Source organism: Euleptes europaea, chromosome 8 (genome assembly GCF_029931775.1).
Source record: "Euleptes europaea isolate rEulEur1 chromosome 8, rEulEur1.hap1, whole genome shotgun sequence".
In the NCBI taxonomy this organism is placed as follows: Eukaryota; Metazoa; Chordata; class Lepidosauria; order Squamata; family Sphaerodactylidae; genus Euleptes; species Euleptes europaea.
The window spans coordinates 52,880,743-52,905,348 of record NC_079319.1 but is presented as its reverse complement, the minus strand read 5'-3'; the positions used below and the strand labels follow the sequence as shown (position 1 = coordinate 52,905,348).

Here is a 24,606-nt window from a genome sequence, read left to right as displayed (position 1 = left end):
CAGGCAGAGGAGGATAAATCTTTCCTGTGGTGCCTGGAGCAAGAGGCATTTTCGATGCCTTCTTCTTATGAGGCCTTTTTCCCGCCTTTTTGCTGCAGCAATATGCTGGCACTTAGAGGCGATTGGCTCTTTCCCCTCTTTCAACTCCAGGAGACCACAACAGTGGCTGTTGGAGGACTGGCCCAAGGAGGGCTGATCCGAAGTGCTCGGCAATGCCAAGAGCAATCCCACGATGAGGTCTTCTGGTAAGAACAAGGTGAGGTTCCGGAAAGAAAACGAAAGTGGCAGAGCTCTGCTGAAAAGCTGCTTCCCCATGCAAGGCAGGAAACAAAACTGAGGAGGAGGAGGGGCTTATTCCCTCAAGAGGAGACAGGAAGTTGAAGGTTTTTGTTCCTGCCTCCCCGAGCAACCAATGGGAATAAACCAATGTTTCAAGATGCCCTCCTTGCTCAGAGTGAGAATATCCCCTGTACAGACTTCCTTTGTATTTCCGCTTCCTCCTACTGTCCCTTTTCCAGAGGAAATTTCCCCATTTCCTGCCCTTCGAGTCACTTACCTCTTATCTCTTTCCCCTCCAACTTCCTGCCAAATTCTCCTCAGCCTTTCCCCCCACTCCTCCCAAGTCTCTTTCCCCCCAGTTCTTGTACACATTCCTTGATCCTTTTCCCTTGTTCGCTTTCTTACTCTTTTCTTCCAACCACCCCAATACCCAACATATATCTCTTGGTTCTTGGATCTTCCCTCCCTTCTTCATTCCATATACAAAAATAATACGTTCCTTCCTATTCATAAAAAGCTATCACCACTGATTTAAAATAAAACCCACAAAATAAACATGCACAGGAGAGGGGCTTGTAAAAGGGAACACTATGCATGTTTACTTTGGAGTAAAGCCCACTGAACATGGTGGAACTTGCAAGCATGCACACAATTTTCTGGAAGCAAGAGATGGCAGAAAGTGAACAAAACAATGTTCCTCATGAGATGGTAGAGTCGCATATTTGAGAACTGAATATACTGCAGAGCATTTAATACTGCAGATTTGTTCTGGCCAGATATTATTAGTAACCAAGAAACACTACCACATTCTATTATGGTTAAAGATGATGGAATGAAAAACAATACTGCTAAATATAGTTTAGCAATATGATAAAAATCACAAGAAGAATTCCAGCCACATCTGATTCAGATATCAATGAGCCTTTCAACCACAATATAACAATATTATATAAACACATACTTCAAGCAACATTCTAGGATTGATGGAAATAATAGTTTTTTCTATAGTAACATATAACTTTTAAACAAAAATTGGTACAAACTCACAATTTTCCAAGGAGTTGGATTAGTCTGTATGAAAAACCCATACAGGGAGTCACTACTAATTTATTTTGTCTATATTCTGGATTTTTATTACTATTAGTCCAAGTACTCAGGGCAGTGATCTATCAGACAAAACACAATCACATATACTCCCTAATATACTTTAAACCTCTCATATATTTACTGATTTAACAATAAGAAGTTAATATAGGAATGGTTAACAGGACAGTTCTCAAAGTTACAAACTACCGTATTTTTCGCTCCGTAAGATGCACTTTTTTCTTCCTCAAAAGTGAGGGGAAATGTGGGTGCGTCTTATGGAGTGAATGTGCGTCTTATGGATCCTAGCCCAGTCCATAAGACGCACATTCTAGCTTGGAAGGAAGGCGGGCGGGGCGTAGAGCCGGCTGGGCGAGCCAGAACGACGCGAGCCGGCGTTCCCCGCCCCGACGGCCAGCTGGGAGGCGGGTAGGCCCGCTCTGTGCACCCCCCCCCGCCTCCCAGCTGGCCGTCGGGGCAGGGAACGCCGGCTCGCATCGTTCTGGCGCGCCCAGCTCTGTGTGCCCCGCCCGCCAGAACGACGCGAGCCGGCGTTCCCCGTCCTGATGGCCAGCTGGGAGGCGGGGGGTGCACAGAGCAGCTGGGCGCGCCAGAACAATGCGAGCCAGCATTCCCCACCCCAACGGCCAGCTGGGGGGGCGTCTTATGGTCCGGTGAGTCTAATGGAGCGAAAAATACGGTATCTTAAACAGTCATCCAAAATATTGGCCCCTCAACCCACTTGCCAGATGCCCACAAGCCTCTTACCCAGAGACAAAGTTTGCTTAGGAAAGACAGGGTGAGTAGAGGAACAGTAAAATTCCTAAAAGCTGTGGCTATTTTACCTGAAATTAAAAGGGTTGCTTTTAACTTTTTCTTCCATGGGCTCGAAGGGAGCATAATAATCCACGGGTATTATACCTGCTGGCCTCCCTACACCCCCCCCCCTTATGTTTTACGCTATTTCAAGAAGGGGTGGCTCACCATCTTGGGATTTTGCTTGACACTAATTGGGATTTTATTGTTTTAATTATAGGGTTATTGATTAATGTTACTGTTTTATTATCAATGATGTATATTTTAAATTATGTTACCTGCCCTGAGCCTGGCTTTGGCTGGGGAGGGCAGGCTATAAATTGCAAAAATAAATAAATAAATGATAGCATTGTATCAGTCATCCACTACCCCTACCTTCACTACATATCCGAGAAGTAACCCGGTATACCAGATGTGCTAATGATACACAAATTAAAATAGGCCTTCTGTCCTAATTTTCACTTATCATAGCTCAGCATGTGAAATTTTTATTTGTTAGAGCCTAATGGGTATAATGTCCTTTGTTCCATATTTTGGCTTTGTTAAATCAAACCATGATTAATCTGTACAAGCATACAACTCAACTACTGGGAATCAGATAAGAGACATTAACCAGCCAAACTGAATCAGATCAAAAGGTCCATCTAGTCCAGCACTGTCTTTCCAGAAGCCGATGGATGCCACTGGAAAGGTAACAAACAGGACTCCCCCACCCTTTCTGACTCAGCACTGTTTCCATTATCATGGCAGTTTTTCCCACCTGGGAAAAAGTACCCATTTAAGGCATTAACTCTTCTGTTTAACAATGATATATTAACATAAAACCCAGTAAGGATTATGTAAGTATTCAAACTGTTGGTATTAAACTGGTTTTAAAAATAGGAATATGTGTGAAAGAAATGTTCATATAGCCTCTCTCTCCTTTTGCTTTGGTCTTACTCTGATTCTTTTGTAATAAGTCCATGATGCTAGTTCCTGGATTCTAAAATAGCAGGACCAGGGTTTTCCCCCTTTGGCTTGTCTGAGTTAGGCTTTGATAGAACTTAATATGCTGATTAAAATACAGTTTGAACTATTATACTGGGGTCATCTTCTATGAAATTCCAAACAAATTTGATCTCCCTTGTACCTGGGTTTTACTCCTCAAATCCGCAATAAGTATCTACAGCTCCCTTTTATTGCCGTCTCTTCTCCCTGGCTCATTACCTATTGCTGTTCTTTTTGGAAGATTTTCTAACACGCCATGTGGTCAAAGGATTTGTTTTCACCATCTCAAGGTACCTAAAACCCTGACACTTTTCTTCACATGCAAATTCTATGGCAGTTTAAGAGCTTCTCCAAAACTCCCCTTGTAACTTTTCCCAACCGTGGAGGACTATCACTTATTTAATCTTCTGCCCTGAAATGGAAATCACATCTCTCCGGCAGTTTCCAAATATATCTTGGCTGCACTAAAAATGTGAGCTACAGTTAATATGCAGTGGTTCTGTAGCTACTTTAATTATAATTCAACATTTTAAATTATGTATTCAATATTTACTTTTTCCTAAAGTGCTGAATGTTCCTTTTCTCATGTACTTCAATTATTGTTATATTATTTGGTCTAAAGGCCTATGTAGACTTCTTTGAATAAATTAATGAATGTTCATATGTATAATTTACTGATTAGTGAACATCTGCTTGCCTTTCTAAGTTTGATGGGGGGATGATAACATTACTTACATCAATTTCCAAGCTTCTCTTCTTTCCAATGTACTTTGCATTAACTTTCCATATATACTCTGCTTTCCCACTCACCTTTTCCTCTCTCACCTTTTCCTCATCTTCTCCTTATTATGTTTGGAAATGGTGTGCTGAACCTCAAGTACAAATAGATGCAGGTTCATTGCTGATAAAACTGGTATATACATATAAAAATGTTCTCTTCGAAAGACATGAAAGTAGGGTCTCACCCTTACATGTTGTTCCATGTACCAATGTAATAATTATTCAGCTCCTGGGACATATTTGAAGTACACATCTATTATGTATTTGGGTACTGGAAGCTAAGGACAAAATAGTTTAAAAGCCAGCCTCTATTTATAACCCACTTTTAAACAACACACTAGCATACCTAAGCCAGTGGCAGCTGCGACCAGAAGTGCCTTTTACCATCTTCCACTATTTAGCTATCTGCAACCTTTCCTGGGCTCCCCATTTGCTTCCAGGCCCAGCTCAAGCTGCTGGTCCTTTAAAGCCTTACACAATTCGGGGCCTGCTTACTTTAAGGACTTACTCCCATATGAATCTACCTCACCGCTACACTCATCTTCTGAGGTCTAACAGGCTGCACCCGAGAAGACATTCTCAGTCATGGATCCAAAACTGTGACACTCCCTCCCCATAGATATTAATCTGTCCAGTTCCATCACTGTCTTCTGCCAGAGGATGAAGACTTTTCTGTTTTGGCTGATGTTTCCTCAATGACCCTTTCTTCCTGCCCTATGTTTTTATTGCTGGTTTTTGTGTTTTATATACGTACTTTAGCACTGGTTTTACAATGGGTTCTTAAAATGCTTTTGATTTTAATAGCCGCTTTGATGGCCTTAATTGGGCAAAAAGGCAAATTATAAATTTTGTAAGCAAATAAATACTTATACCAAAGTCTCAAAATGTTCATTAAAGGATCTAGAGGATTTCAATTTTTGCCAACGCTGTTAACACATTTCAGCATACCACCATCGGTTACAACTGCATCCACCCAGCTACTCCAAAAAACAGGGAAATAATTGGAATGCAGAGTTTGTCCAGATTGAACAGATATAAAAACCTCTTATAAATCTGTCATATTTACCTAACAAAAGGTCCACTAACTCACACAATAATTTTCATTTTTAAGATTATTCAAATAACTGGCATCAGGTTCAGCAACTAGTTTTGCTGATGGAACACTCCGGTAAGGGAATATTGAGGGAAGGTGCCAAAAGCCCTATTCTCCCCACTGAAAATGGGTTTCTCTGAAATTCTATTGCCACAGGTAATGGCTTGGTTCCCTGGCAGCACTTTTCTTCACTGCAAGGATCCTTCCTTGAAATGAAGAAAATGGCAATATTCTTCCCCATCCCTCCCCTCCTTTCCCTCTGGGTTTCATAACTGAAAGGATCATACAGCCCCACCCAAGGCCACCAGCTCCTTACACTTGCCCATGATCTATTGAGTCAACACACCCCACTCAAAAAAAAATGCTGAGAAAACATAGTTTCCCCTTTTTTTCCTAAGAACTCTCCTTTTGGGGTTAACTACAAAAGTCCTACAAATATTTTCTCTTTGGAAATGAATGAAATGCTTTTCAAGACAATATTTTATTCACTCTATATGTAGTAGTATTATGATTTTTATGTAAAACAATTGCCAACATTAGAGCACGCTAATTCCTGTATAAACTGTAGACACCTACAGCATATTTTCAAGGATAAATTTGGTTAAATGACACAAAGTATGTATAATAATACAGTGTGGAAGACGTCACTGTTTACAATGTTATAAAGTTTAATATCTGTATACTGTGACTGTATGAGATCTTTCATCCAAATATTTCACTTTCTTTTGTTGACTACAAAAGTTGTGTTCTGGTTTACCAATCTACTGCCAGACCATCTATCTAGCTTGCCGATTATAGCCTGACAGAGCTGGTCTCCAAGGTGGTGTTGCAGGCCCCATACTTTATAGTGCTGGGGAAAATCAATACCCACACTTAAACCTCCTTGAATGTTACAGTTCAGGATTTGTGGCCAACATGGCAATCATGGACCTGTCCCAGATTATGTTGGGCCCAACTCATAAGGGAAACATATTGATTTCTGCACAGCAGGGTGACCAGGGGATTGGCTTGATATTACACTCTGGGCCATGGTCAGACCATCATCTGCTGAAGGCAAAGGTTACAATGCCTACCTACTTCCACAAGGGCAGAGGACTGGTTAGAATGGTCATACCCTAGAGCAGGTCTGCTTAAACTTTTTCCACTCATGACCCCTTTCACCTGAGAAATTTGTACGCGCCCCCGAGTATATAGATCAGTAAATGTTTGATTTGTATACCTATTTTATATTGCCAATTTTTTCACGACGCCCACATTCAATTACGCGACCCCATATGGGTTTGCAACCCACAGTTTAAGATTAGATTAGCGGCTCCTAAAGGGGGGTGGTCCTGTCCCCTGGGAGGAGTGGGATTATCTGGGGGGGGCACTAAGAGGCAAGGCAGAAGGAGGGGGTAGGCCCCTTCAACAGTGTTGTTCCCTTACCTGTGGTGGACCAGGCAAGGGCACCTTGCTGGCAAACGGCACTCCAAGTTTCTTATGCTGAAATCTGGCGGAAACTACCAGGATTTTTAGTAAATAAACCACCAGAGCTCTATCCAGACCAGTATATCATGTTTCGAGAAACTGTCATCACCATAGGTGCTTTTGTCTCTGTCATTTTTCAAGTTTTTGCTGGTAAATTCTTAACACAATAGTATTGAGTGTGGTATTTATTTTCCTATGTTCTTGGCTACTAAACCTGTAGATTATGAAATATGCTTTTTAGCTATATAAGTATTATTTTTGTCGCAGTCTGTCCAATATTAATATGACTAATATGAGATATGATCTTGGGAAATCAGAGGCTTTCTCTGAAATAAAAAAATGTTGATTCGTGCTTGTCACGTTTGTTTATCTCAGTTCTTCCTCCCCCATGTTGCTTGCCTGCTTATACCTACTTCTTGATAACTCCGTGTTTAAGAGCTTTTTTTCTTTCTAGACTAAACGCTAACCCTTCTATGGTTATGTAGGGTAGATACATGAACTTACCATATTTGGAAAGGACCTGCCCTTATTCTTATGGTTCTATTGATTCCAGAGTGGATAAAAATAAATTTAAAAAAATTAAAAACATGGATTTTTAAAAAATGTTTTTGAGGGGGAAAGTCTATCTAAATAGTTTTCTATTTAAGATACATTATATCCCAAAGGTTATTCATCATGAAATAAGGATTAATTTTTAATTATGTAGCTGTATATTCATACATTTAATTTTTTTGGTAAATTAATTCCATTAATCCATTCACAATGTCATGTTCTTCCAGAGGTTTCTGTAAGATTATTTTGGGCAATTTTTCTATCTAGACGCTTGGTTTTGCAGTTCTCAAAACTGTGAATTTGTGTCTGCAGAGATAACATACCTCTTCTTCAAACCAAAACATTATAAAATAAACATACAGAGTTGATAGAAAGACCTTAATCCCATTGTTGCTTTGCAAATCTATGTATACAGAATCAACCCCTTACCCCTTAAGTGCTAAGTTTCAAGAGGTTCAATGAATAAATGTATAGAAGATTGTTTGGAGTGGAATAGATCTGCACAAGAAGCTATATGTGAGGAGGTTGGGTCAAGCAGTAAAAATGAAAGCAAAATCCTTTGAGCAGAATACTCCACAAGTCTTGGGATTTTTTTGAGTAAAACCTGAGATTTATCATATTATTTTTCCCCTGGAGGAGAAAACCTATAATGGCAGCAGGCCTTAAAAGTATGTAGAAAACCATGATTTAAATCTAGTCCTAATGACTAGTGATTTAAATCAAATCCACCCTGATTGATTCTCTAGCACATGTGCCCCTGGAATGTTGCTTATATGAAGATCTAAGAACAAGAACATTATTTCTCTTCTAACAGACTGGACTGGTATCTCTGTGTCTGAGTTAATACCCTATTTATTAAGTGAAAGTGATCCTAAGGTTACATTGTCAGTGGCAAAATTTATCTCAGTCCTTATATGTCTTAATAGGTTTAGAATTATGCAGCTCAATATGTATGAATCAAAGAACTTCTAAGGGAGAAAGGAAATGTTACTAACTGCTATGCAGTTATTTTATTAAATCATTATATTTCCAGTTATTTACAGAATATAACTTCTCCCAATGTCAGGACAGCAATTACAGAACTGAGATTCCAATATATGCCTACAGCATATTTGGAGTGCAGGTATCATCAGATTGTGATAGATTGTGTATGTGTCAAAGTAGTTGTATTGTAGATTTACCCCATTATTTATTGTATTGTCTATTGTATGATACACCAAGATGGAAACATCTGTATTTTTATCTTTCTCAGAGTACTGTTTGGTCATTATAGGTTATAATTTTCGACCTGCTGTCTGACAAAAATGAAAGTTTATCATACTAAACTGCATTATTTGCAATTGCATATATTTCAATATTACCCCAAAATTCAGGTTTAAAAAAAAACTGGAAAAAAAGTGTGTGTGTGTCCCCCATGGCTTCAAAATTTCCAGAAATTTTACTTCTCTTGCAAAAATGGTAGGAAGTTAATGACCACTCTAACTTTGATGGCTTTAAATATTTTAAAGAAGGAGATATTAAATGGAACACCAGTGCTTGAGACCAGCAGCAGAGAAGGGGCTTGGCATCCATGTCCTGCTGACAGGGCTTCTGGAGACATATGACAGGCCACTGTGTGTGAAACAGGATGCTAGACTCAATAAGACAATAGACCTGATGCCAACATCTACTCTTGTTTGAGAGGTAGTGTGCCATAGTGGTTAGTTTACTGGGGTAGGACCTTGGGGACGGGACCTAGGTCTGAATCTCCACTCCGCCATGGAAGCTCACTGGAAAACCTTGGGTTGGTTACTCTCTCTCAGTCTAACAAACCTCACTAGGTGGGTTGTGTTGATAAAAAAGAAAGCAGGTAGAATAACTTCCATTATTTTGGGTCCCCAGTGGGGAGAAAACTGGGGTATAAACAGCTGAATAAATAAGAGCTAGATTCTAGTCCAGTAGCACCTTAGAGGTCAGCATTATTTTCAGGGCATAAGCCTTCAGGGAGCTTTGACTCCACAAAAATTATACCCTGAAAATCTTGGTATCTAAAGAGCTACTGGACTTGAGTCTAGCTCTTCTACTACAGACCAACATGGCCACCTTCTGAAACTAAATAAATGTTCTTAAGCATTTACATGTTTTTTGGGGGGGGCTGGTGTACTAACTCTCATATTTAGACAGATGCATGTGGTAGAGCTACTCAATTGTTATGGCCTTCCACATGGACAGGCTACATGACAATCACAGGTTCTGAGGGCATGTAAGTTTGCCCTGCCCTAAAGAAGAAACATTTGAAGACACATAGGACTGTAGCTTAGCAACAGCCCTCAGCTATATGGGTTCTTCAAGGCTGCTAATATTAGGCATCAACTCTACAAATCTACCTTTCAACAATCCAACAGGAACCTCGTTTTGTTTAAAAGGGGAAAGGTAGCAAAGCTGCGATGGATAAATGTAAATCGAATATCTGGCCTCTCCAAACATCTTTAATTATAAAAATGTATGCTTACAGATCTTACCCCTTCCTCCTCAATTCTGCAATGTTGCAACCATACAGACCTAAAAATTAATTCACCATCAATCACCATTGCAAACTTCAATGGATTACAAAATTGATTACAAAGTTTTGTTAGGGTACAAGCTGGCCTTGTAATGTGTGCTGTCAGTAGCCTTCAGTTTTATATTATTATATAATAATCTTTGAAAAAAGCTCTAATACATTTTGATGTTATTCATCTTGCCACAATAGCCTCCAGATCCCTACACTTGCATATTCTGCAGCTGTAACTTATTTTATGATGAGAGCAAAACAAGAATGAACAACATCTAAAGACCTAATCACGTGGCCCAATTTCATCAAGTGCCAAAACTGGATCTGAGTTCAGCTCATCACATTTGCTTCTGCACTATTACTTCAGCCTGTGGCAGCACATCTAAGTGTGAGCCTAAACCAAGATGAAAGCATAGGTATCATAGGCTGAAAAGTTCACATGTGCAGGTCCAATAGGGAAAACTGTTCAAACTCAAAAGCTACATTATTTTGTAATATAGTGTAATTTCTTACAACATTGCTGTGCATAATAATTCTTCCATTCAAAGGGTAATGTTTGTAAGTCAGGTATACAACAGCCTGTCATCAAAATCTTTCCATCTGACCTTTATAATAAGGCATGGGTTACCAAACATCTTACTCAGAAGGACTCACCTAGAGAATGATGCCTTTATTCATGTTAAAGGCCAACCCCCTTTATTCAGTTGTACCTCAAAAGACTCACCACTAGCATCCAAACAACCCACTTACTTGAGACTGCTGGGCACACTGGGAAGGACCACAATAAAGATGAAACATGTATTTTGCCTTATCAAGTAAACAAGTCTTTTACAACTACAGAAGTCAATCACAGAGTTCTGAGGAACAAAAATTACTATGAAAGTTGCATGAATGATGGAGAACGAGAACTAGCTAGGACTTTATAGCCATAGCTAGAGTTCTAACATAACAAGGTTTTGCCAAAGTTCCTCAGAAGCGGTCTTCATCTTCCAAGAACTGCCTACTACAAAGAAGAGACGTTGTTCAATCTGCATCAGCTCATAACTCAAACCACTTAAGAGGTACACTAAAGACATCAACTGAGAGCTGCACAGAATTAAGTGATGTCTACCATCCTGGTAACCAGCAGTTACACTATGGTTTGAGCCATGGTATTAAAGCCAGAAGCTTTTTACTTTCAGTATTATAACCTTTAAGACAGCTTGTCTTTTGCACTGTACACAATATGTTAAATATAGTGAGCTACTCATGTTTTACAAGAACAGTTGCTTTAATCTTTTTTATTTAACAACAAACAAAATATTACAAAATAGTGAATATGAGCTTTTGAGTTCCTCAGAACTATCTTCTGATATGTTGGTTGTTCCTAATAAACAAGTAGTTTGGGATCAGCTATCTACAATTTTTGTGTGAGGAAATACCATTCTTCAAAAAAAACCCAAAAAAACCCCATACACATGCACTTGAGAGAAGTATGTTACAGCCACAGCATGTTAACAGATTATACCGCCAGCCTATCAAATACTGAAAGCAAAGTAACATTGCAAGGCCATACAGGCAACTTGCAAACAGTAGGGTAGGGAAAACATATCTGAAATTATAGTTACTGTCCTGCATCACCGGGAGACGTTATTAAAGATTCACTGCAGAAATTTTCTTCTCCCAGGAAAGCCTTAAGTACGTTATTAAATAGGATCACATGCAACTCACCAACAAGCAGTCAGCGTTCACTTCAGATTTGGGGTCCCTTAATATCATTCCGATTTTCTCAAAGCGAGACTCAAAACTTTCTCCTGTAGACATGGTGCCGAAGGGGGTGGTCGCCTTAATCCACAGAAACGCAAAAAAAAGGGGGGAGGGAACAGGGGCTTCCCGGAGCTGGCTTCTCTAGCCCACCTTATCAGAGCGGGGATGGGGATGCAGAGCAGTTATCCCTCATGCTCTCCCCCACACACATCATCCCACGAAACGGAGAACCGAAGCCGACACGGGGAGCAGAGGCGCTATCCCCCCCCCCGGAGGGGAACAGTCTCTCCCAGCTGCCCCTTTGACTTTTAGGCTGCCGTCACAGCCCGGCCAGCCTTCTCTTTTCTCCAGCCTGGGCCCCGCCGCCTCTGCAGCCACATATTCCCGTCCAGGCAGCCGCCCTGGCAGCCAGCGTAGCGGTTCCTCCTGCCGCCGCTCCTCCTCTTCGGTGCCAACTCCCCAGCAGCAGCAGCAGCAACTTCTTCGAGACGAGGGAAGGGGAAGCCAGGGGAGTGGGGGCCTACCATGAAAACAGGAAACCCTCGGAGCGTCACCGGGCTGCTCCCTCCATCGGGACCCCAAGGCCTGAGGAAGGGCACCAGGCGTCGCTCCCTGCCTCAAGCAGCAGCGGGGCTGGACCGCGGGATGCCAGCCGCAGCCCAGGCCCCGCTTCTCGCGGGGGAAGGGACCTCCGCCTTGCCCTCCGGACACGCGCGGCGTCACCAACGGCCGCGCAACGGCTGAAGCATCTTCCCTCCTTCCCGCGGCCCCCTTTCCCCTCTCGTCGCCGCCGCCTCTCGCGGGTGCTCGTCGCCGCCGCCGCCGCCCTGCTGCTTCCTTCCTTCCGTCCCCGCTGTCTTTTTTTCTTTCCCCCCCGCTGACTGACTCGTTCGCTTCACCAGGCTTCAAGTCCGGGGAAGCGAAGCCACGGCTGCCTGGGCTGGGCTCCGCTCGACGGACCGTGCCCCGTTCCGCCGACGGAAGAGGAAAGGCCGCTCCTCCCCGGCGTGAGGAAACCGAAGGGAAGAGACAGAACGAGGCCCCAGGGCGGCCACCGCTGCCTCAGCAACTAATCGAGGAGGGCAGAGTCACACAAATATGTCCGCCTTCCTGTTCAAACAGACCGAGGGGACCGGACCGAAGAGCGCATGCGCCTTCGGGATTGCGGGGGGGGGGAAAGAAAGGAAGCGAGGGAGAAAAGAAAAAGCGAGCTCTGAGGACGCTGGCGACGGCGCGTGCGCAGAATTGTGGGCCTCCGGTCGCTTTCTGCGCTCTGTCTAGACTCCCCCCCCCCCATCCCCGTGCCGCCCTTTATTAGAGTCGCAGTGAGCGGGAGCGTCATGGTTGGTCTCCCGCGCACGTGGAGTGTTGAGGTAATGCTAGAAATTGCTACCAGTAGCAGCAGCGGGTGGAGTCGAATCGTGCAACCCGTAAGCACTTGAAGCCGGAGCTGCAAGCTACATGAGGCTGCCCTATACTGAGTCAGACTTTTGGGCTGTTAAAGTCAGCGCTGCATTCTCACGGGTAGAGGCTGTCTGGGGTCTCCGGACTTTCACAGCTTATGCTCCCCGGTTATTTTTGTAAACTCGAGATGGTGAGGGTTGTACCTGGGACACTTTGCACCCAACGCAAATGGGCTACCAATGAGCCATAGTTCCGCCAGGTGTTGCAGATTTATTTATTTCTATGCCGCTTGCAGGGTCTATGAGTGAAATAAAGAAAATGAGTCTCTCCTGGGATGGTTCTGTGTGCGCGCCATCACATCACAGCTGATTTATGCCGACTTCATATGGTTTTCTAGACAAGAGATGTTCAGAGGTGGTTTTCCACTGTCTGCCTCCCCATCGGCTAAGAGTTCTGAGAAAACTGTGACTGGCCCAAGGTCAGCCAGCTGGCTTCATGTGGAGGAGCGGGGAATCAAACCTGGTTTTCCAGATTTGAGTCCATTGCTCTTAACCACTACACCATACTGGCTCCCGTGGGATGGCTCTACTTCCCATAATATTCCAGGGAAGTGTTTCCTGTCAGAAGCATGTGAATGCACTCCTCTGGGCTACCTGGAGGAGCAAGACAACCCAGGAAGATGCAAAGGCCTGACAAGTTAGCATTAGGGACATAGGGCAGAAATTCAAACCATTATCTAGAAACAAGGGAAATCAATGTCTCAAGAGAGTGTATTGGCACAGATTATAGTATTAGTTCTCGCCTCATTGTCATCTAATGCATAGTTTTACTCCAGATATTCTGTCTTTCATCACTGCTCTCCCTGCTTTAGGAATATGTTTTAATTAAAAATTCTTATAGAGGCACAAATCATTCAGATGCAAACTAGACACACTCATAAAACATTTATCTAATTCCTTAACTTCTAGACATTTTAGGAAAAGTACACAGCAAGTTCCCCCGACCCACCAAGCATCACCTCCCACTCCAGAAGAAATAATGTTTGAGAATAACCACCAGGGAAAAGGGCTTTCTCAATCCCGTCCCATTCTTAATGTAGTCAGAATTTTTTCAATAGGTACAAACGGTGTAACTGAGAACAATTTTTTGACTCTGTCAACATTCTGCATGGTTCTTCCTTGGCAAACAGGAAATGATGATAGGAATGATGCTGTTGCTTTGCAAGTGGGCTTTCATACGTATTGTCTCTGTAACTCATGTTCTGTACTGCGCAAAAAAAAATTCTTAAGAAATCAGTAGTGTGTCGTCAAGTTCAGTATTACAACCCACAGCTACTGACAGCACTAGTATTTCTTCTGGCTTTCCTTGCATTTTTTTTCTAGCCTGATGATGTGCATAATTTGTGAATCATGTATAGTGTAGCCTTAAAACACCAGGTTTGCACAAAAATCTGGAAGGTTGTAAAAAGGAAAGGCCAGGGAGGGGGAAAACCCCTCTCCCAAAAGGCTCTTCAATTCATCATCCAAGCCTCCAAATGTTTCTGTCTTGGCTGTGAACTGATGCTTTGAGGCCATGGTCAGATGGCTAAGGCAGAACAAGCTGAAGCTGAATCCAGACAAGACAGAGACAGTGCTTGTTGGGAAGGCAGATTTTTCTAAAGGGTTGGATTCATGCTGACTTATGCTTTGGTTACCTCTTAGTTGGGCTGCCCATGAACACAACCTGGAAACTGCAACTGGTCCAGAATGTGGCAGCCCAGTTGTTGTCCAGGGCGAGCCAATGGGAACGTATGTTGCCAGTTTTTAAAGTGTGTGTGTGTTAAGTGCCGTCAAGTCTCTTCCGACTCATGTCAACCCTATGAATCAAAGTCCTCCAAAATGTCCTATCTTTGACAGCCTTGCTCAGATCTTGCAAATTGAGGGCTGTGGTTTCCTTTATTGAGTCCATCCATCTCTTACACTATTACACTCTCTTGAGACATCGATTTCCCTAGTTTCTAGATAATGGTTTGAATTTCTGCCCTATGTCCCTAATGCTAACTTGTCAGGCCTTTGCATCTACCTCTTTTCCTGCTGCCCTCAACTTTTCCACGTGTGACTGTCTTTTCCAGTGACTCTTGTCTTCTCATAATGTGACCAAAATACGATAGCCTCAGTTTAGTCATTTTAGCTTCTAGGGTCAGTTCAGGCTTGATTTGATCTATAACCCACTGATTTGGTTTTTTTTTGGGGGGGGCAGCCCACGGTATCCGTAACACTCTCCTCCAACACCACATTTCAAAGGAATCTACTTTCTTCCTATCAGCTTTCTTCAATGCCCAGCTTTCACACCCATACATAGTAATAGGGAATATGATGGCATGAATTTACTTGATTTTGAAAGAGCTACATTTTATTTCTGAGTTCAGTTCAAGGTGCTGATTATGACTTTTAAAGACCTTCATGGCCTGTGGCCCACATACCTCAACGATCATCTCCTTCCATATGTTTCTGTGTGTCAGGTTTGGTCTTCAGGAGGCCACCTGTTGATTGTTCCCCTACTCATGGTGGCCCACCTGGCATTGACCAGAACCTAGGCCTTTTTCATAGTGATTCCTACTCTGTGGAATGGACTCTCTGAAGAAGTGAGAGGCCTCTTTGTTGGATGTCTCTAGAAAATATTGCAAGACTTGCTCATTTGCCCTGGTTTTTGATGGGATATGAGCAGCAGGCATCTTTTAAGGGGCAGGGAGGTATCTTGAGTTTTTAATTTTGTTGTTTTCACTTGAGAGCCAGCATGGTGTAGTGGTTAATAGCAGTGGTTTGGAGCAGTGCACTCTAATCTGGAGAGCCGAGTTTGATTCCCCACTCCTCCATGTGAGTGGCGGAAGCTAATCTGGGGAAATGGATTTGTTTCCCCACTCCTACACATGAACCCAGCTGGGTGACCTTGGGCTAGTCACAACTCTTACAGCTCTCTCAGCCTCATCTACCTCACAGGATGTCAGTTGGGGGGAGGGGGAGGTGATTGTAAGCCGGTTTGATTCTTCCTTAAGTGGTTGAGAAAGTCAGCATATAAAAACCAACTCTTCTTCTTCTTGTAATGTTTTTATTACTGCTTGTAAGCCACCTTGAGCCAAGACATTTAACATTTATTAAGTGTTTAGAATAAATTTAATATTCAATCCACTCGTGTAGGGAGCTGGAACTCTGTGTGCACATTCATTCTGCTCCATGTTCCTGGGTTTGATCTTTAAGAAAAAAGGGTTCACGGGTGTTTGGCTAGCAGCATTTACCCATGAAGGTGTCTGTGCCCACCACTGCTTCCACCTGTATGAATGAATGGTGGCTAATTTGCAAATTTGGGAGTTCATCCCTTCCTGCATAGTTCATACTTATTCTGAGTTACAATTATTAGTTCTTGCTGGGTGAAGCAAGTCTGCTTTACCAGTACAGTGTTTCCCCATATTGCAACTAGAAGAAAAGGAGGCCAGAGATATGTAAAAAGGTAAAGGTAGTCCCTAGGGCAAGCACCAGGTTATTACTGACCCATGGGGTGATGTCACATCATGACATTTACTAGGCAGACTTTGTTTACAGGGTGGTTTGTCATTGCCTTCCCCAGTCATCTACACTTTACTCCCAGCAAGCTGGGTACTCATTTTACAACCTTGGAAGGATGGAAGGCTGAGTCAACCATGACCCAGCCTTCCTGAAACCAACTTCCATCGGGATCGAACTCAGGTTGTACGTAAAGCTTTGACTGCAGATTACCGCTCTGTGCCACGGGGCTCCTTTCCCAGAGATATGAGCTGGGCTGAAATCTGCAGAAGAGATGGGTGTCTCCTACCCCTTCTCCGCCATTGCTGTGGCTCCTTTCTCCCTAGCTCACCTGTATCCTGACTTTCCTTACTTAGCTGCAACAGTGGATCTGATGTTACTGTTGGATTAGCAATATGTCTTTATTGATTGTTTTTTTTAAAACTCCTGATTATTTATACACAGTGCTTTGTTTTTATGCAAAGTGTCCTAGAGTTTCCCTCACCAACATTTCCTCTTGAATTTTCCCCACTATGTTGCTAATGTATGGCATGAGGCTTGAAAATATCTTATCAGAAATATGGAGTGCCTTGATGAGATGTCATTTGTTAGAACTGACTGCACAGTTAGTTGTAGTCTTACTATCCATTGTGGCTGTAAGGCTAGAGAAGGAAGCAGTCATTTTGAGCTCTCCATTGACTTCAAGGGGAACATGTTTTAACTTACAACACTTTTGTTGATATAATATTACATTACTGGCAGAGGCCAGACCAACCTTAAAACAAGCATATGACTCCAGCAAAATTCTGCTTCTCCTTTGCTGCACTTCCAACTACGGACTTTAAGCCCTTACTACAGTGGCATTTTGCAGCATTGCAGTTATCCAAGAATCATATTATGTTCTGTCTTCATCATGCTTCATCAGATCAAGCATACTTGGAGCAATGCTATCCCTATCCAGCTGGCTTGTCAGGGACAGAATAATGCCACTGAAACCTATAGAAACCTATACTTCAACCTAAGTATGAAGGATGTAAACCAAAACACATGGACCAGTCTTCCAGTGAATATTTGCACCTTTGCTAAACTACTTGGATTTCAAAGTATATGTTTGTTTTTTTCCCTTTAGGATTGCTGGGTCCTCTAACCATTCCTAAATCAATATATCTAATTCTCAACATGGCCATATCTGAGGATGTTTAAATCCAAAGACTGGAGCCATGAAGAGATGACAGATATTTCTACAAACATGAGAAAAGCTCCAGGTTTGCAGAAAAATGTGAAATCTAAATACATACACACACGCTTAGGAGTTAAAAAAACCCCAAAATAATAGAAGCAGCACCTGTAGCTTAAAAAAACCATATGCCCTAAATGGCTGTTGCTACGAAGCCACACAGGATCTCCAATCTTTCAGCCTTGGTTTCTGTCAGTAAAGGGCAGGGGGAGGGACAGACCTGTTTTGGTCTTTGAGGGAGAGCTCATTGAGGCCAGGCTTGGCAGCAGCCACCAAGCAACCTGCTACCACCTAACTTGCATGATTCGGCCAGGCCCAGCTGCTTGCTACTCTTCAACAGCAGCCACGTCGTGACAGCCAGTGTGGTGTAGTGGTTAGAGTTTCAGACTAGGATCTGGGAGACCTAGGTTCAGATCCCCACTGTGCTATGAAAGGTCACTGGGTGACCTCGGACCAGTTATACATTCACAGCCTAACTTACCTCACAGGGGTTTCTTTAGATAAACTGGAGGACAGGAGAACAATGTAACCTGTTGTGGGTCTCCACTGGTGAGAAAGGCAGGGTATAAATGTAGCAAATAAATATAACTGAATAATAAATAGTAACTGAAGATGGGGGGATAAAATGTTGATGGGTGGGTGGGAAGGAGAAAGGGAAGCAGGGAAATGTGAGGTTATGGGTATAGCCAGGGAAAGAGGAAATAGTGTTGGGAAAGGGATACATGTGAAACAGAGGTCGACTTCACAAGTCCTTGTGGGTTTCCTGTCACACAACTGGGCCTAGCAGCCAGCACTACACAACAGGTCCATGTTTCCCAGGAGAGACTGCCGGGGGTGGGGGGGAAAGGGGGCAAGGGAATTAAAACTGAATACAGGCAGGCAAAAAAAATGATATGTTGGCTGTTGGGTGAGAAGGAGAAGGAGAGGAGCTGAAATTAAATCAAAAGATTTTCCATCTAGACATTAGGAAGAATTTTCTAACAGAGCGGTTCCTCAGTGGAACAGGCTTCCTCGGGAGGTGGTAAGCTCTCCTTCCCTGGAGATTTTTAAGGCTAGATGGCCATCTGTCAGCAATGCTGATTCTATTACCTTAGGCAGATCATGAGAGGGAGGGCACCTTGGCCATCTTCTGGGCATGGAGTATGGGTCACTGGGGGTATGGGGGGGTTGTTGTGAATTTCCTGCAATGTGCAGGGGGTTGGACTAGATGATCCTGGTGGTCCCTTCCAACGTTATGATTCTATGATTCTAGGCTATGGAGGCTTTCAGGGAAGGGAAAGAGGAAATACTGGCTGGTGGGGAAATTAGATGCCCCTGCTAGTCCTTGTCTCCCCCACCCCCGGTTACTCCTAATAAGGACACATATATAAAATTGAAGAGAGGAAATTTAGTGACATCCTTTTTCTGCCTTTGTTGCCTCAACTTGGGAGTTTAACTGCATGTTGGTGAGTGAAAACAGTTACTCAACACCTACATAAGGATCAAAGCAGTATTGATGAAACAAACGATATTAAGTAATAAGTTTCTTTGTAGCTGAACACAGGCTTTTACCCTGAATACCTTTGACCATGCCAGACAAACATTCATTTTGATTCATTGACTTCAGAAGGCCCACAGAGAATAATTATTTTAATGTAGGATTTTGGATTCGGTTCATCTGCTATAATAATAGCTTGTGGTTTTAAGGCTGCAGTTCTATATGTATTTACATGGGAGCTAAACCTCACTGAACTAGACTTTTTGAGTAAAATATCCACATGAATAGGCTATGTCCAATTCACCAGATCTGAGACAAGGACATTCTTACCTACAGGAAACTAAGTTTAAAAGCTCCCCGAGCTAATGATCCTTATTAAAATGTACTGCTTAAAAGTGAAGCAAAGCTGCTAGATATTTCAATTTTATCACAAAGTTACATTATAAAGTACCAAAGTTGTAACAGCAACCTTGAGGGTCAGACAAGAAACACCCTACTTGGTTCTACAGTTATTTTCTAGAAACAGAACCTATTTTACAGGCAAACAAATATACCCATCTTTCATTCTCATCTTGCTGGAGAACTGCATATCCTTCTCCCTATGCTGTTTCCCTCACAGTCCTTACCTCACCAAACAGTCCAATCCTTGGTAAAATTACACCCATCCATTGAAGTCAAATGGCTTAGAAGGGCATAACTCTGCTTTGGACTGTGCTGTAAGTCCAATATATTTTGCTCTCCTCTAAAAGAACTGTCTGTCTTTGCAGAATCCTACTCAAATCTATTCAATGAGGCTTACTTCCAAGAGGGTGTCCTTACAAGTGCATTGTTAGTCATCAACTCTTTTTTGGTCCGGCAACTTTTCTTCTTCCCTTCCTCCTGAAAAATGGAATGCCATTAACCTTACCTGTATTGTACTGTTTCAGAATTCTAGTTTAGCACAACTTACCTGCATCAAACCCTTATAATGTCATTTTAATTAAGATGCTGATGTGTATTTCAACATGTTAACATACATTGAATAAAATTAACATACCGTATATACTCGGGTATAAGCCGACCCGAGTATAAGCCGACCCCCCAAATTTGAGGCCAGAAAAGGGAATTTCTTATTGACCCGCGTATAAGCCGAGGGTCAATAAGAAATTCCCTTTACCGACAATGCTGCGCTCTAAAATGGCGGCCGCCATTTTAGAGCGCAGGGCCCTGCCCCAGGTCGCCCTCCCGCCGGCCTCCGGGCCCTCCCAACCCACCCCAACCCACCCCGACCCCAGTCCCATTCAAGGGGGAGGGGGAAGAGCCCCTTACCTGGAAAGGCGGCGAATCGGTGGCGGTGGCGGCGCGGCCTTCCTGGGCTGGCAGGAGGCCCCCACCGGCTGGAGGAAGGCGCCCAGGCGCGCGGCCGGCGGCAGCGCGGCCGGCGGGGGCCTCCTGCCTGGGCGGGAAGGCCCCCCCCCCGGCCAGAGGAACGCGCCCAGGCGCGCAGGCGGCGGCGGCGCGGCCGGCAGGGGCCTCCTGCCTGGGCGGGAAGGTCCCTGCCGGCCGGAGGAAGGCGCCTGGGCCCGGCGGCGGCGGTGATGGAGGTAAGTTCCCCCCTCCCTCCTCCCTCCTCCCCCTTCCCCCCTCCCCCCTCTACCGTATTGACCCGCGTATAAGCCGAGGCCGGCTTTTTCAGCCTTTTTTTTGGGCTGAAAAACTCGGCTTATACGCGTGTATATACGGTATTCCAGGAATTTATCAACAAATGACACAGGTACCACTACGTCTCCATTACTGTAAAAAATTTCCAAGCCAATCCTATGCCTTTTTACTAGGCATTAAGTCCTTCTGAGTTCAGTGGTGATTTCTCCCAAGATAGCATGGAAGGATTTCAGCATCATCAGTATATCTAATTCTTAACATGGCCAAATCTGTGAATATTTAAATCCAGACACTGGGACCATGAACAGGTAAGACAGATCTTTCTACAAAACTGGAGAAAGCCCCAAGTTTGCAGAAAATGTTTTGAAATCTAATACACAAACACACCCTGGGGCTTATCCCCCCTGCCCCAAAATAATATTAGCGTCACCTGTAGCGTTGACAAACTACTGTCTTCTGTGGCCACTGCTTGGCATCCACAAGAGTATTGCCAGTTGGAGCCTTGGTTTCTGTCAGGAAAAGGCATTGTCGGGCAGAGCTCTTCCCAGAGCTGTTTAGGCCTTCGACAGAAAATTTAGGAAGAACTTTCTGACAGTGAGGGCAGTTCGATGGTGGAATGCTTTGCCTCGGAGGGGGGGGAGAGTCCCCATCTTTGGAGGTCTTTAAGCAGAGGTTGGATGGCCATCTGTCAGGAGAGCTTTGATTGTGGGATCCTGCATGGCAGGGGGTTGGACTTAATGGCCCTTGTGGTCTCTTACAACCTTGTGTGATTTTGTGATTTACCAGGGCCAGACCCACCAGCAACCACTGGCTACTTGCTACGACCCACATAACTCACCCAAGCCTGGCTCCTTGCTCCTGTTCAGCCACCCCATGAAAGCCAGTGTGGTGTAGTGGTTAGAGTGTCAGATTCGCATCTGGGACACCTAGGTTCAAATCCTCACTCTGCTGTGGAAGCTCATTGGGTGATCTTGGGCTAGTCTCACACACTCAGCACAACCTACCTAAGTGGATTGTTGTGAGGATAAAATACAGGACAAGAGAATGATGCAAGCTGCTTTGGGTACCCATTGTGGAGAAGGGTATAGTATAAATGTAGTAAACAAATAATTAATATAGCTGAAGGGGAAGCAGATAAAAGGTAGGTTGGTTGGTGGGAGGCAAGGAGAGAAGAAAGCAGGAAAAGGGGAGAAGGGTATGGGGGATGCCAGCAAAGGGAAAGAAGAAACAGTGAGAAAGGTTAAATGAGATGCCCTCCACAAGTTCTTGCAGGTCACCCACTTGTGGTGCTATAAAGCTAAACACGCTGTAAAGCTAAACACGCTGTAAATATTACAGGTAACATTCTTTCAGCCTTCAACAGCTGAAGCAGACAAATGTTGCCATGAGGCTTGAATGGCTCTATACAAACTGCATAATCATGGGTTTTGCTGCTGACACATTTGTTTGTGCGAAAGAGAACTGCTGCAGAGTGACAGGCAGTTACTCGATTGATGTCATGATTTATATAAGAAATATATATATCAATAACAAACTACAAAAAAATGTAATGTTTGGAGCAGAATTTGGCTCAAAAATGTACGTACTCAGGAGCATAGTGCCAAATATATTCTTGTGTTCTTGTTTGTTCTGTTCCTTTATTTTCATGACTCCAATTCCAGGATGGCAGTGCACATTTTAAGTGGCTATAGGGTTTCTTTCATGGATATTTTAGGGGAGCTAGTTTATTTTAAAAATCTATCTCCAGAGACCTGGGTGTTTTCCACACGGCATGTGTAGTTTCCCGAATGCTGTTATGGCTGCCAGTACAGGGTCTACGGGGCTTCCACATGGCAGTTTCCCCATTGCTTCTCTGCCCCAGTACACTGGAAGCAGCGACACACTCCCCTCTGTGCTACCAGGGCATTGTCATTTTTTTAAATCAACAACTGAATATTGTTATATCTACATAATATTATAACAGTATGTGTAACAGGTTCTCTGAATTCTCAGCGCTCATTTAAAAATGAAAGTCTCTACTCTCTCTTGTTGCAGAAATATGTCTTCCCCCTTATATCTCCACAATGAAAGGGGCTAGGGGCTTACCTTTTCAAAAAAACTGGAAATTCATTGAAACTGTTACACATATTGTTATAACATTATATTGCTACAATAATATTTTCTGGCTAAAAAAGGAGCCCCCTGGTGGTGGTGGGGAAATAGCTGCTGTGTAGATGGGACTGGGAAAATCCAAACTTTCACACTTACATGGCAGCCATCCAGGTTTTGCAGCATCTTTCCCAAAGTCTCAAAGCAAAGTAGGTTTGGGAAAGATCAGGAAACATTCAGAGGTGCATGAATGCACCATGATGCTATACAGAAGCAGCCTGACTCTTGAACCTTCACTAAGGACTTGATGTTTTTTATCCAATTCCTCAATTTGATATTTGGTGGAGGACACAGCTTTAAAGGGGGTGAGGTTAGAAACAATTTGTGGTGAAAGCAATGCAGAGAATCTGACTTACCGCAGCAGAAAGGTGAGCCCCTAGCTGTCTAGATCCAGAGGTGAATATGAACAAGAATTTTAAATTTTAGTTTAAAAAAATATTGCAACTTTCATATGCAGTAAGCTTTTTAGCATAATGGATTGGATCCTACCAACTTTTCTGCTTCATCTCATCCACTTCCACATTTCACTATAGCTCCTGTCCTGGGTGGACTTTGTCTCACAATTTCTGATATAGCCCTTCTGGTGTTTAAATGGCCCCATCCTTTTCCTTTCACCAGTGGAAAATCTTGTAGGGTCCAGCACAGTGACAAGAGAGAAACCAGGGCAGGCCTCACAGGATAATATACAGGGAATGGACTGATCAAGCATCTCAATTAGACTCTTCCACAGATCTCTTGGGAAAGAAAAATACTTCACTTCTTAGGCAAGGGTTCAAGTCCCACTGAGGGAACAACTCTTCTGAGTGGGGAAGGGAAATCGATAATGGAAGACAAAACTGCATATTTACAGAAAATAATCCTGTCATGTCCCCACAGGATGGAAAATGAAATGTGGGAGGTTGAGTACTGCCGTAGGCCGATGTGAAATTAAAGCGAAGCTCACCTTTTGGATGTACTTCTCCATCAAAAATAAGCACATCAGCAGCACTCTAACCACACAGCCACAGGAGTGCACAGAATGAGGACACATCATGTGGAACTTGGAACCTCTCATTGGCCCTAGTGAAGAAATTACTTCCAGAAAAGTTATTTGATACTGGGTAAAAAAAAAAAATGGTAAGAAAGCCCTAGCTGTTATTTTCAATAGAGTAACCAGTTTGAGGGTCTGGTGCAGCTGTTTTTAAAGATAACAGCATCAACTTTGCACAGAACAAAGTCCTTCCTCTGAAGATATCCTAAGTTTTAAGCAGAACTGACAAAGGGATTTTGTTTAACAGACACCCCTCAAAAGTAGGTGCCTCTCAGTGCAGGCGTGCTGCACTAGCTACCAGCAGTTTTTTTTTTTTAAATCCTGTCTGCATCCAGTTTCTTTATGATTTCTTACAATGACTGACAATTTTAAAAAATTACCTTTCCACTGAAAGCTCTGCATTTGCTGTTCTTCCTTATTGTGGTCTGGACTACTTTAATAAAGCAAGGAAGTCTTCCTTTAAAAGAAACCACCCTTCCGTGCTCCATCATTGCAGTCTTAGGGTATGTATGTGCATGACTGCATGTAATGAATCATGCAATTGCTATGAAATGCATGTCTTCAGGCAGGGTATCCGTAGTAGGGATACCTTAATTACTATTACTATTTAAGAAGTTCCTCCTAGAGGAAGTGGCAGCCAAGTCTGAGCCCAATACAGATTTCTCCACGGACACACAGTTGCTTTACCAAGGTCAGGAAGAAGCCTTCTGAGTTGAGAGGAGGTTCTTGGACTTAAATTCCTTCTTTGGGGCTTTTCTCTGTTGGTAATTGGCTGGGAATGCTCTCCTCAAGGACCTGACTGAAAGCGAGAAATG

At 43.2% G+C, this 24,606-nt stretch overlaps 1 protein-coding gene across 3 annotated transcripts in view; it reads right to left on the bottom strand.

The window, feature by feature from the left end:
- Positions 1 to 11,427, bottom strand: part of ROCK1 (Rho associated coiled-coil containing protein kinase 1) — an 86,170-nt gene extending 74,743 nt beyond the window's left edge. For all 3 annotated transcript variants that reach the window (XR_008933493.1, XM_056854878.1, XM_056854879.1), the window contains exon 1: positions 11,301 to 11,427. Coding sequence is in view for 2 of the 3 variants with exons in the window: in XM_056854878.1 (XP_056710856.1) it covers positions 11,301 to 11,393 (93 nt within the window). In the remaining variant the exon portion in view is untranslated. The remainder of the gene's footprint in view (positions 1 to 11,300) is intronic.
- Between the last annotated feature and the right edge of the window lie 13,179 nt (positions 11,428 to 24,606).